This window comes from Schistocerca americana, chromosome 1 (assembly GCF_021461395.2).
Source record: "Schistocerca americana isolate TAMUIC-IGC-003095 chromosome 1, iqSchAmer2.1, whole genome shotgun sequence".
Taxonomy (NCBI): Eukaryota; Metazoa; Arthropoda; class Insecta; order Orthoptera; family Acrididae; genus Schistocerca; species Schistocerca americana.
In genome coordinates this window covers 315,838,928-315,851,757 of record NC_060119.1, presented here as the reverse complement: position 1 = coordinate 315,851,757, position 12,830 = coordinate 315,838,928, and the positions used below count along the sequence as shown (strand labels likewise).

General features: G+C 39.0%; 1 protein-coding gene across 2 annotated transcripts in view; it reads left to right on the top strand.

The window, feature by feature from the left end:
• Positions 1-12,541, top strand: part of LOC124622276 (CDC42 small effector protein homolog) — a 177,443-nt gene extending 164,902 nt beyond the window's left edge. For both annotated transcript variants that reach the window (XM_047147946.1, XM_047147953.1), the window contains 2 exons: positions 9,701-9,883; positions 11,330-12,541. In XM_047147946.1, the coding sequence (XP_047003902.1) occupies positions 9,701-9,883; positions 11,330-11,338 (192 nt within the window). In that variant the 3' untranslated portion in view covers positions 11,339-12,541. The remainder of the gene's footprint in view (positions 1-9,700; positions 9,884-11,329) is intronic.
• Positions 12,542-12,830: the final 289 nt, after the last annotated feature.

The window sequence follows — 12,830 nt, the reverse complement described above, 5'->3', positions numbered from 1 at the left end:
TCACCAGAGATAATCGCCTTCCGCCCGCCAAAGTATAAATACGTTTTTGTCCGCTAAAGAACAATTCCTACATACTTTTTCTTATAACTGATCATTAACGTCAATCAACTGTAGAAAATGTACGGCACCTGCGTGCAATCACATTACATATTGTAACACAAATAAACTTCACGCAATCCGACGTGAATGTGTTCGTAGTTACTGAATATGATGCTGTTTGTCCTGGCCCTGCAGCAGAGTGAGATGGTAAATTCCAATGAATAACATGATGAGTAATATGTTTATACCACACAAATAGAAACTAAACTAAGTGTTCAAAAATTAGGTAATTTGCCACTTTGCTCGAAATTTGAAAAATAGGTATTTTTTGACGAGCTGTAGCGCCTTAGATACTGGGAGTAGAAAAAAGTGGTAACAACCAAATTTGTAGAGAATTTTGTGCTCTTTAAAAAAGAAAATAGACGTCAAAGTGATAGAAGCAAATGAAACTGAGATATTTTGAAAAAAACTGAAAAAGTCCGAAATTTTCAAAGTTTTTTGACTGCAGAAAGTTTTCCCAAGAGAAATTTGGTTGGCAAAACTTGGTTTTCTAACCTTTTCAACAATGTGAAAGAGTTAAAAAAATAGAATCTTCTACCCCACCTTTTGCAAGGTACAGGCTTTTTTTCTGAGTTTCACTGGACTAATTCTGGAATCTCTGTGAAATATCCCTCAGTGGGTGCTGTAAGCACTGCATTTCATTCAAAACGTTTCCCAATACAAATTTTGCATGTACTGTATAGAACAACACAGATTAGTGCCAGATCTGGTCATTTGAATGGAAGTTTCAATAGTTTTTATTTCGTATCCCTTACTTCTTCTGTCAGCAAAACTATAAACGGAGCAAAGATAAATTTGAAACTACTCCAAGGAATGGAGAAGTCCACTAACACAGCTTATAGCACCCACTGAAGGATATTTTGCAGACATTTCTGGAAAACATTAGACACTGCATGCTGTTAATGAAGGTATGAGCTTATGGAATAAGTTCTTAGATACATAGATGGCTCAAAGACATCTTAAATTAATGAACCCAGTATGTTGTCCTTGATGGCAAGAACAAACCTGTAATATTTAGAGACAGTATTCCTAGTGTCCAACATGACACCATCAAGTCTTTTAAATATCTGGGCATATCGTTGCAAAGCGATATATGAGGTGGATCGAGCGTGTGAAATCTGTGATTTTTGTTGTGGTCTTCAATCCAGAGACTGGTTTGATGCTACTCTATCCTGTGCAAGCTTCTTCATCTCAGAGTAACTACTGCAACCTACATCCTTCTGAATCTGCTTAGTGTATTCATCTCTTGGTCTACCTCTACGATTTTTACACTCCACACTGCCCTCCAGTACTAAATTGGTGATCCCTTGATGCCTCAGAATATGTCCTACCTAGCAGTCCCTTCTTTTAGTCAAGTTGTGCCACAATTTCCTCTTCTCCCCAATTCTATTCAGTACCACCTCATTAGTTACAAGATCTAACCACCTAATATTCAGCATTCTTGTGTAGCACTACATTTCGAATGCTTCTATTCTCTTCTTGTCTAAAGTGTTCATTGTCTATTTTTCACTTCCATACATGGCTACACTCCATAGAAATACTTCCAGAAAAGACTTCTGGACACTCAAATCTGTACTCGATGTTAACAAATTTCTCTTCTTCAGAAATATTTTCCTTGCCATAGCCAGTCTACTTTGACCATCATCTGTTATTTTGCTCCCCAAATAGCAAAACTCATCTACTACTGTAAGTGTCTCATTTCCTAATCTAATCCCCTCAGCACCACCTGACTTCATTCGACTACATTCCATTATCCTCATTTTGCTTTTGTTGTTGTTCGTCTTACCTCCTCCTTTCAAAACACTGTGCATTCTGTTCAGTTGCTCTTCCAGGTCCTTTGCTGTCTGACCGAACTACAATGTCATCGGCAAATCTCAGTTCTCTATTTCTTCTCGTGCTCCAAATTGTTCTTTTGTTTCCTTTGCTACTTGTTCAATATACAGACCGAATAACATCATGAATAGGCAACAAACCTCTCACACTCCCTTCTCAACCACTGCTTCCCTTTTATGCCCACTCTACTCTCATATCTGCAATCTGGTTTTTGGATGAATTGTAAATAGCCTTTAGTTCCCTGTGTTTGACACCTGCGACCTTCAGAATTTGAAAGAGAGTATTCCAGTAAACATTGTTAAAAGCTTTTTCTAAATCTATAAATGCTAGAAATGAAGGTTTGCCTTTCCTTAATCTATTTTCTGAGATAAGTTGTAGGGTCAGTATTGCCTTGCATGTTCAAACATTCCTACGGAAATCAAACTGATCTTCCCCGATTTCGGCATCTACCAGTTTTTCCATTCGTCTGTAAAGAATTCGTGTAAGTATTTTGCAGCCATTAAAATTACTAACCTGGTAGTTTCCACACCTGTCGACACTTGCTTTCTTTGGGATTGGAATTATTATATTATTCTTGAAGTCCAAGGGTATTTCGCCTGTCTCATACATCTTGCTTGCCAGATGGTAGTTTTGTCAGGGCTGGCTCTCCCAAGGCTATAAGTAGCTCTAACGAAATGTTGTCTATTCCTGGGGTCGTTCTTTGATCTAGGGGTTGCAGTGCTATGTCAAATTCTTCACGCAGTATCGTATCTCCCATTTCATCTTCATCTATGTCCTCTTCCTTTTCCATAATGTTGTCCTTCAGTACATCACCCTTGTATAGACCCTCTATACACTCCTCCCATCTTTCTGCTTTCTGGTCTTTGCTTAGGACTGGTTTTCCATCTGAGCTCTTGATATTCATACAGGTGGTTCTCTTTTCTCCAAAGTTCTCTAAATTTTCCTGTAGGCAGCATCTATCTTACCCCTGGTCAGATGAGCCTCTACATCCTTACATTTGTCCTCTAGCCATCCCTGCTTAGCCATTTTGCACTTCTTGTCAATCTCATTTTTAAGATGTTTTTATTACTTTTCGCCTTTCCTCTATTAAATTCAATATCTCTTCTGTTACCCAAAGATTTCTACTAGCCCTCTTGTTTTTACCTACTTGATAGTCTGCAGCCTTCACTATTTCACCTCTAAAAGCTACTCATTCTTCTTCTTCTACTGTATTTCTTTGCCCCATTATTGTCAGTCGTTCCCTATACTCTCCCCGGAGCTCTCTACAACCTCTGGTTCTTTCAGTTTATCCAGGTCCCATCTCCTTAAATTCCTTCCTTTTTGCTGTTTCTTCAGTTATAACCTACAGTTCATAACCAATAAATTGTGGTCGGAGTCCACATATGTCGCTGGAAATGTCTTACAATTTAAAACCTGGTTCCTAAATCTCTGTCTTACCATTATAAAATCTTTCTGAAATCGTCCAGTGTCTCCAGGCCTCTTCCATGTATACAACCTTCTTTCGTGATTATTAAACCAAGAGTTAGCTCTGTGCAAAATTCTACCAGGTGGCTTCCTCTTTCAGTCCTTACCCCCCAGTCCATATTCACCTACTACTCTTTCTCCTCTTCCTTTCTGTACTGTGGAATTCCAGTCCCCGACGACTATCAAATTTTAGTTTCCCTTAACTATCTGAATAATTTCTTTAGTCACGTCGTACATTTCTTCAGTCTTTCCATCATATAGGGAACTAGTTGACATATAAACTTGTACTACTGTGGTATGCGCGGGATTTGTGTCTATTTGGCTACAATAATGTTTTCACTAAGCTGTTCGTAGTAGCTTACCTGCACTCCTATTATTTTTTTTAAAATTCATTATTAAACCTACTCCTACATTACTTCTATTTGATTTTATATTCATAACCCTGTATTCACCTAACCAGAAATCTTGTTCCTCCTGCCACCTAACTTCCCTAACTCCCACTATATCTAGCTTTAACCTATCCATTTTCTTTTTAAATTTTTTAATCTACTTGCCCGATGAAGGATATGACATTCAATGCTCCAATCTGTAGAATGCCAGTTTTCTTTCTCCTGACTATGATGTCCTCCTGAGTAGTCTCCATCCAGAAATCTGAATGGGGAACACTTTTATCTGGGAATATTTTACCTAAGAGGACGTCATCACCATTTAACCATACAGTAAAGCTACATGACCTCAGGAAAAATTATGGCTGTAGTTTCCCTTTGCTTTGAGCCATTTGCAGTACCAGCACAGCAAGGCCGTTTTGGTTAGTGTTACAAGGCCAGATCAATCATCCAGACTGTTGCCCCTGCAACTACTTAAAAGGCTGCTGCCCCTCTTCAGGAGCCACATGTTTGTCTGGCCTCACAACAGATATCCCTTCATTGTGGTTGCACCTGCGGTATGGCTATCTGTATCGCTGAGACATGCAAGCCTCCCCACCAATGGCAAGGTCCATGGTTCATGGGGCGGAAATCTATGATAGGGAAGGCAAATGGTTAACTTCGGTTTATTGGGAGAAATTTAGGAAAGAGTGGTTCACCTGTAACGGAGACCGCATATAGGGTGCCGGTGCGATGTATTCTTGAGTACTGCTCTAGTGTTTGGGATCTGTACTTTGAGAACTGGTATTTGAAGCTGGCTGCTGAATGATTCTATTGCTGCCAACATACATTGTGCATAAGGACTACAAAGATAATAGACGAGAAATTATGGCTCATATGGAGGCATAAAACAGTCATTTTTCCCTCTCTCTATTTACGGGTGGAACAGGAGGGGAAATGACAAGTAGTGGTACAGGTTACCTCCTGCCTCGCACTTGTATGGTGACTTGCAAAGTATTGGTGTAGATGTAGGCATAACCCGAAGCCATGGGATGAGCACCTAGGAAGCAGCGAAGGTGTACTGCTGCTTCCATGTTGCTATCTTTAGCGTCTACTGAAAGTGATTGAAGGGTACTGAAACCATAAGTAGGCAAGAAGATGCTGGACATCCATAACTCATCACAGAACGTGGAGGTCAGTAAAGCTCGATAGGCAGCAACCTGTGGCAGATATGGCAATAGATATTCTCATTTCTCAACATTTCAACATGGGGCAACCGGCAGACAACCTTCTCTCTCTCTCTCTCTCTCTCTCTCTCTCTCTCTCTCTCTCTCTCTCTCTAATTATGATTGCAGTGGGCACTGCCATTGGATGGTCAAAAATTTGAAACATGTCACCTTGAGGGCTAAATAACCTGTCTTGTTACACCAGGTCGATAGTTGTTGCCTGGACACATAGTCCTCCAGGCGAATGGCTGCTCAAAACATGGACTACACCTCAGATACAGGCCGATGGGAGCATATTGTGCTGTGGAGAAAATTCAGTTCAGCATTGATGGGACCTGTGGTTGTAACTGAAGGCACAAAGACTGCTTTGTGCTGCATGAACATTATTGTGGACCATCTGCATTTGTTAAAGGTTTATGTCTACCAGAGGGGTATAGCATATTCCAGTTGGATAACTGACAGTTTCACAAGGCCAGAATCTTGCTGCAATGGTTTCTGGTGGCATAATGTTCATTTAAATGAAATGTTAAAACAAGTGCTCATTTTTCTGAATGCATAACTCAGTGTGTCTTTTAAATGGCCTGTGGTGGAGATGTAAATACAATTCTAGAGATAGCCCTCCAAAAAGAAATCTAATGGTGCTAAATTGATGACCATGGGGGCCATTCCTCAGGACCATGGCGTCCTAGCCATCTTCCATTGATGGTTTATCGCTATAATTTGTGAAAGTGGTTCCGTTTAAGAGAAACAGTCACTTCGATAGTAGTCCATTATATCTGCCTAAATCTAGGTGCTAAAGTATTGTTGATGTGACCATTCAGCCATTAAAAGTTTTCTTCATCCCACAGACTACTAGATACCAAATAGGCATGAAATTCTTTGTCATTGATCATTTGTCAGCAGCAGGGGGATTTACTGGTAAATTTTACAATGAATATACTGAAAAAAAAAATGCCTTTCCTAGCTCATGTTTATAATTAAGATACAGTCATAAGGAGTTTCTTCACAGGTATGTGAATTCCTGAATGAATTTTTGGTTAATATTACAGCTCTTCATTCTGGATGGTGAACGTTCAACCCAAGCAAAAGTAAAATTGGGTGTGGTCTAAGGCAGAGCTTTATTCCACCAGGATGATGCACCATGTCACATTTTTACCATTGCTATAGTCAATGTTGGAATTGAGCTACTAATTACTGTTCCATCCACCCAGCTATCCAGACAGTCCAGTGGTCTTTTCTTATGGTAGTTACTTTTTTGTTAAGTTTTACACTGAGGTAACAGGAGTTCTGGAATACTTCCAAATATGTCAAATCTCCATCTGCTTGGCTTAGTGCCGCAAAGCGGCTTGGCATGCACACAAGTCATTGAAAGTCCCCTGTAGAAATACTGAGCCATGCTGCGTCCATATCTGTCCATAATTGCAAAAAGAATGCTGGTACAGGAGTTTGTGCACGAACTGATCTCTCAATTATGTCCTATAAATGTTAGATGGGATTCATGTTGAGCAATCTGGGGGAGCTGATTATTTACTCAAATTGTTCAGTTTGGTCTTCAAATACCAGCTGGGAGCAACTGTGGCCCAGTGACATGGCGCAATGTCATCCATAAAAATTCCATTGTTGTTTGAGGACATAGTCTATGAATGGCTGCAAACAGTCTCAAAGTAGCTGAACGTAACCAGTTTGTCAGTGATCAGTTCAGCTGGATAAGAGGATCGAGTCTGATCCATGTAAACATAGCCCATGCCATTAGGGAGACACCACCAGCTTGCACAGTGCCTTGCTGACAACTTGGTTCTGTGGATTTGTGGGTCTGTGCCACACTCACCCCACCACAAGCTCGTACCAGCTGAAATTGGAACTCATCTGACCAGGTCACCATTATCCAGTTCCCTAGGCTCCATCCGAGATGGGTCACGAGTCAACGAGGGGTGATACAGTTGATGTCATGCTGTTAGCAAAGGCACTGAACAATGGTCGTCTACTGCCATAGCCTGTTAATGCCAAATTTCAACACATTTCCGTAATGGCTACATTCATCCTACATCCCATGTTTATATTTGTTGTTACTTCACGTGGTGTTCTTTGTCCGTTAGCACTGACAACTCTACGCAAACACTGCTGCTCTTGGTCATTACGTGAAGGCTGTCAGCAACTGTGTTGTCTGTGGTAAGAGGTAATGCCTGTGATTTGTTACTCTTGATACAGTGAATCTCAAAATATTGAATTCCTTAATGATTGTCAAAACAGGATGGTCCGTGCATCTAGCTCCAACTACCATTCTGCGTTCGAGGTCTGTTAATTCCCATTCATATGGCCATCAGCTCTTCAGAAATCTTTCCACATAAATCACTTGAGTGCAAATGACAGCTCTGTCAATGCACTGACCTTGCATACCTTATGTGCACAATACTACTGCCATCTGTTTATGAGCTTACTGCCGTCCCATGACTTTCGTAATCTCATTGTAGTGTGGAAATATTAATTCCTTAAAAACGGCTTTCAAATAATGGTAAATCCAAAAGGGCTTTTTGGCTGAAAGCTTACTTGTTGACAGTCTTTCTGTTGTACCTGTGTGTGATTCATGCTCTCCAGTATATGGTATGTAGCAACTTACCCTGTTCTTAAAAACCCATTTGGATTTTGGGATTGGTATGCATTGGACAGTTGAAAAGTCTTCTGTATTTAGATAAATCTTTGCAAAAACCAATTCATTTGTGCCATAATTTTCATATGCCATAATAAACTCCCACAATGTTTTTGACATCTCCCCCCCCCCCCCCCCCTTACCCATGAATAGATTCAACCTACCTGTTTCCGTTGCTTCATTAAGTGTTCATAATTGGTAATAAATATCCTAAGCAAGCTGTATGGAAGCAGATATGCAAGGCACTGCGTACTCTTTTTACAAAAAAGTGAATTCACTATAGTCACTGTTCTTATAGCTGCATTAATTACTTCACATCTTTGGCACTAATTATGAATTTCTAAGTATTAGTATTTACGTCTACTAAGTTTCATACAAATATTGAATACACCTCAATTTCATATTTTCTTAATAGTCTCCTAATCTAAATAATATTGGAAATGCTTCCTGGCTATCACATACTATCATCAAAATAAGTGGTTTTTTCCTCCCCTTCATTACTTTTCTGGGAAAGTTTCGGTAGAACATAAGTTCAGAATAAACAGAGCACGTTAAACAACTAGAGATAGGATGTTCGTATTCACAGGATATGTGAATTAATATGTTATGCATAAATGATTAGCATTTGAACCATGTTGGCCCGTGGGTTCAAAGTGAACATAGATATCGTGGTGCAACACCACCTACAGGTAAAATGAGCCTGTGGCTCTCGTTACCACTATACACCGTAGGTAACAGATTGGTGCGACTTTAGCAGACGTGCAGGGTGCTTCATGGACTTGTGCGTGAACAGTATCATCAAATCAGTGATTTTGAAAGAGAACGCTTTATTATGTGATGCATCCATATGGGAAATTACTGTTAGTGTAAGACAGTGTTCCAGCAGTGCAACAGATGTGTGCAGAATGGTTCACAGAAGGCTGTAGACAGAAAATTTGGGGTGACAGTCCATTGCTGTTTGTGGCGTGAGTTAAGTGCACATTGTCCACTTCTTTGCTTGCCTTTGACGAAAGTACAGAAACATGCTAGATGACAGTGGTGTATGGAACAATGTCACTGGGGACAGGAATGGCATTAGATATGGTTTTCGGACAAATCCAGGTTCTGTTTGTCCAAAAATGGCCGCATTTTGGTTTGCCACAGACAGGGGGACCGGCATCAAAGTGACAGCATTCACACAAGACATACAGTGCCAACTCGAGGCCTTTTGGTGTGGGGTGCTACTGGGTACAACCACAAATCTTAGTTGGTGCCTGTCCAGGGCCGTGTGACCTACATGAATATCCTGTGACCTGTAGCCTTCTGCACAACACCCCAGATTCCATTTTTCAGCAATACAATCCACTACCACATGTTGCTGCATTTTTGCTGTCATAGGATGTCAGCCTTTCATCCTAGCCCACCAGACTTGTCTCTAATTGAAAATGCATGGGATATGGTGAAGTGATGGGTGCTGTGCTGTGACCCAATGCTAAGCACCACAAATGAACTTCAGAACAGGTGAATGCCACATGGATGGCTTTATGACAGGGCACTGTTCATGCCTTATGCTATCATGCATGGAACGAGTTATCAGTGCCTACTAGGCAACAGGACACTTGCCAAACTGCACCGACTGAAATGCTATTAGTTTCGATAGAATGTCCTAATGTACATATTCCATGAATATGAATGTCTTATCACTGGGTGTTCAAGGTGTTCTGATGGTTGTTGTGGTGGTTGTTGTTGTTGCTGTTGTTGTTCCCCCTTTTTTTTTTACATGAGTATACTTTGGAGTAAAGGAGACAAAGTGGTCTCCATTACTCATTACTCCAAAGTATATACGTGATTAAGGGTGAGAGTCCAACTCTCACTTGTCCACTTTTTTTTCCCCATATTCTTACCTTAGGAGCATATATGTAAGACAAATGTAACTTGGATGGTAGTCCATAGTCAGTGAGCAAAGTAACATCACTGCTTGTTACAGGCAAAGTAATATACCTGCTATATAGATATCAGCTGTAGATCGTCAGATAGTGCAGTGTAGAAATTATAAACTTATAAACTTAAGTTTCCTTTCCTCGCAGCGGAAGAGGCAACAACGGAGGACAAGACAAAGAATTGACAGGTCCATGATTGGAGAACCTACAAACTTCCAGCACACATGCCACATTGGTTCAGGAGATGCAGACATTGCAAACTCCCATTTACAGGCAATACAGAACCAGATGCAATCCAAAGGTGGCTATGAAACAGCATTTGCGGTAAAGGTAGGTGCCTTACTTACACAGGGAGTATAGTTATTAAGTTTACTGGCTCATTTCCTGTGAAGACGTAGTTAATATAAACAAAAGTTTTTAATTTTTACCTATAGTTTGTTGCCATAACCCTTACATTTGTATTTCTTGCTCTTAGTAAGACATTGTTCATTTTCTCTTGTATAAAGTAGTAATATTTTTCTTAAAGTGTTAAATACTCACTTCTAAAGATCTTCATTAATCTCGAGTGATTCCCCAAGAGTAATGATAAATTGCTGACTAAAGTACCGTATTATTGACAGAAGTTTGTGTTCAAATTGTGTACAAAGTGAAATAAACTTCAGCTGTTAGCTAACTAAAAGACATATTAATATTATTGTTGTTCTTTTGGATCTTCACAGTTAATGTTAGGGATAGCTTTTGTTGACAGCAAGATGCATCTAAGCTAACATACCAATAAACGATGAAATGGTTGTGTAAATTCTCATCAAAACTGAGAGCTTTGTAAAATAAACGAGTCTGTATGTTAACTGTAAAAAAAATCACATTGTTTTAAGATGAATGGAAGAAGAGCAGAGAGTGTTGAAAGTAGACGAAAGCAATGATGTGAAAGATTTGTGGTACTTGTAGACAATACAGGGGTATTAAATGTTAACAGGTATCTTGAATATAACCAGGTCTGATAGTTAATAGATAATAGATAGATAATTAAATGTTAACAGGTATCTTGAATATAACCAGGTCTGATAGTTAATTTTGTCTTCTTTGAGGGGAAAAGTTGTCATAATGCTCTTCTGAAAAGGCTTTCTCTAATCACTGACAATGCTAAATTGGGAATGATGAAGCAGTTTGTATAGCTATTTGAAAATAAATTAGTCTCATATCATTCTTCCAGTAAGATGGAAGACAAGCTGGAGAAGATGACTGTTTCTGACTTAGCAAAATTAGGAATATTATTTGGAAGAAAGCAATTTCGTTCTTACCTAGTTGCATTGAGCTACCGTAGTTTCTGTATATTTTCCCTAAACCCTTTAAAGTGAATACTCATGCAATTCCTTCAAAGGTCTTGACCAGCTCCTACCCATATTTAATAAAATTCTGACATAAAGAACTTGGGAACAGTCTCAAATTTTCCTGCTGCTTCAATTTTTATGTGGCTTAATACCCAATATACTGTATTAGGAAATTATAATTCTCCTGTAAATTATTGATATGAAATGTACACACACAGTTCCAATAAGTTTCAAATTACTTGTTAGTGCACTATTTGCCCCTCTTCCCCTCATGCAGGGTCCACAGTGTCAGCCATGTGAGTGGATGGCTTTTCTCAGTTTTGTTTATTTTAGAACTACAGCTAGAGCTGAACTTTGTAACCTAATTGCAATATGATGCAACTCTCTGAATAGCAATATAAAAACTCCACACTCTCTTATAACTCTTTCATTTTGTCTGTTGCAGGCTTGTTAAAGCTGGTGGAGTGGATAGTGATTACCATGGGAATGAGACTTCAGCTGTGGGTACTGGCCCTCCTTGATGCAGACGCAACAGTTCGGCAGTAGCAGTTGCTAATTCAATGTTACTGCCTGCTGAAGGTAAAGAAGTCAGCTGCACTGGGGCTAGTGAAGGCTGTAAATATTTGTAGACAAAGGTGCTGTGGATGAAAATGATAGACTGGACTGTGTTAACCACTGTGTATATAAGACTTTCATCAGATTTATGTAATGAGATTATGAGTGGCAAAAAGTTGAGGGTGGATAAATTACTTGAAAGTGTAGCTCTACCTTATAAAGAATACCTGCAACCATACAATCATCTGTAATTATAATGTAGCTCACAAACTTCGGAAGACTGATTCATGCATTATGTTTTAATTAAAACTTGAAGGAAATTGTACCAAATATTTTATATTCTTCTGACTGATGTTCTTCCTGACAATTGAAGGTAAATATTTCTACTCATTTTCTAATGAATCACCTCATTGGTGCCTTCTCAAGTTACAGCTGTGTTTCCTGCACAGAATAAGATTCTGATGAATATAATGCCTTCCATCAGTTCCTACCTTTATACTGTACCTTCACCTTACACTTCCTGAGCTATGAGCACTTCATAAAATATTTTAGTATCACTTGTATGTGTGTCAGAGAGACAGTCTTTTGAATATTCATATTGAATAATAGTAGCTATTGAATGTGATACTAATGTTTAGTGTAGCTTCCCATGACCACAAAATGTTTCCCCACAATTGTTAAACTTATGATAGGCACATAACAGATATGTAGTACACAGGAGCCTCATTGTGACAGTTACATGCACTTTTAGATGTACATGATGTACACACATATAGAGCAAAACAGAAATGATTACTGTATGTAAAATATTTATTAATTATACAGTTAGCTTAAGATTTGTGTTGTGAAAATAATTACCTCTGTGACTTGTATATCATTTCTGGAATATGAATGTAATTATATTGTGATATTACTTGTTTTAATTTGTAGTTGAAATGTGGACACTCAGAAAGAGACAGTGTTACACACCTGTTTTTTCTGTTCTTTCAAACACTAGTTGTTGTTTTTGAATAATAGAGAACATACACAAAGTTTGAATCACTAATGTTAGCCTGAGTCTCAGCTGCAAATTATAAGTGAAAATAAACTCTCGAATAAAGTACATTTTCTTTTTCATTTTCTACCCCTCTGTACCAAGCAACATAGATTTCCTTTGCAGCATCAGTGTCACGTATGAGAGAGGATATTTGATATGCCTCACTCTTGTAACAATCTTACTCTGACATGTTCCAGAAAACTGAATAAACATGAATATTGTGTGGTGGGAAATAAGTGTTTGCAGATGTGGACAGTAGCCAAGATACTGTTTAAGGAGGTTCTAGAAAATTGTACAACTGCTCTCAAGATCATTTACTACTCCAGTGGTTAAATGAGTTCTGTCTGAAGCTTTT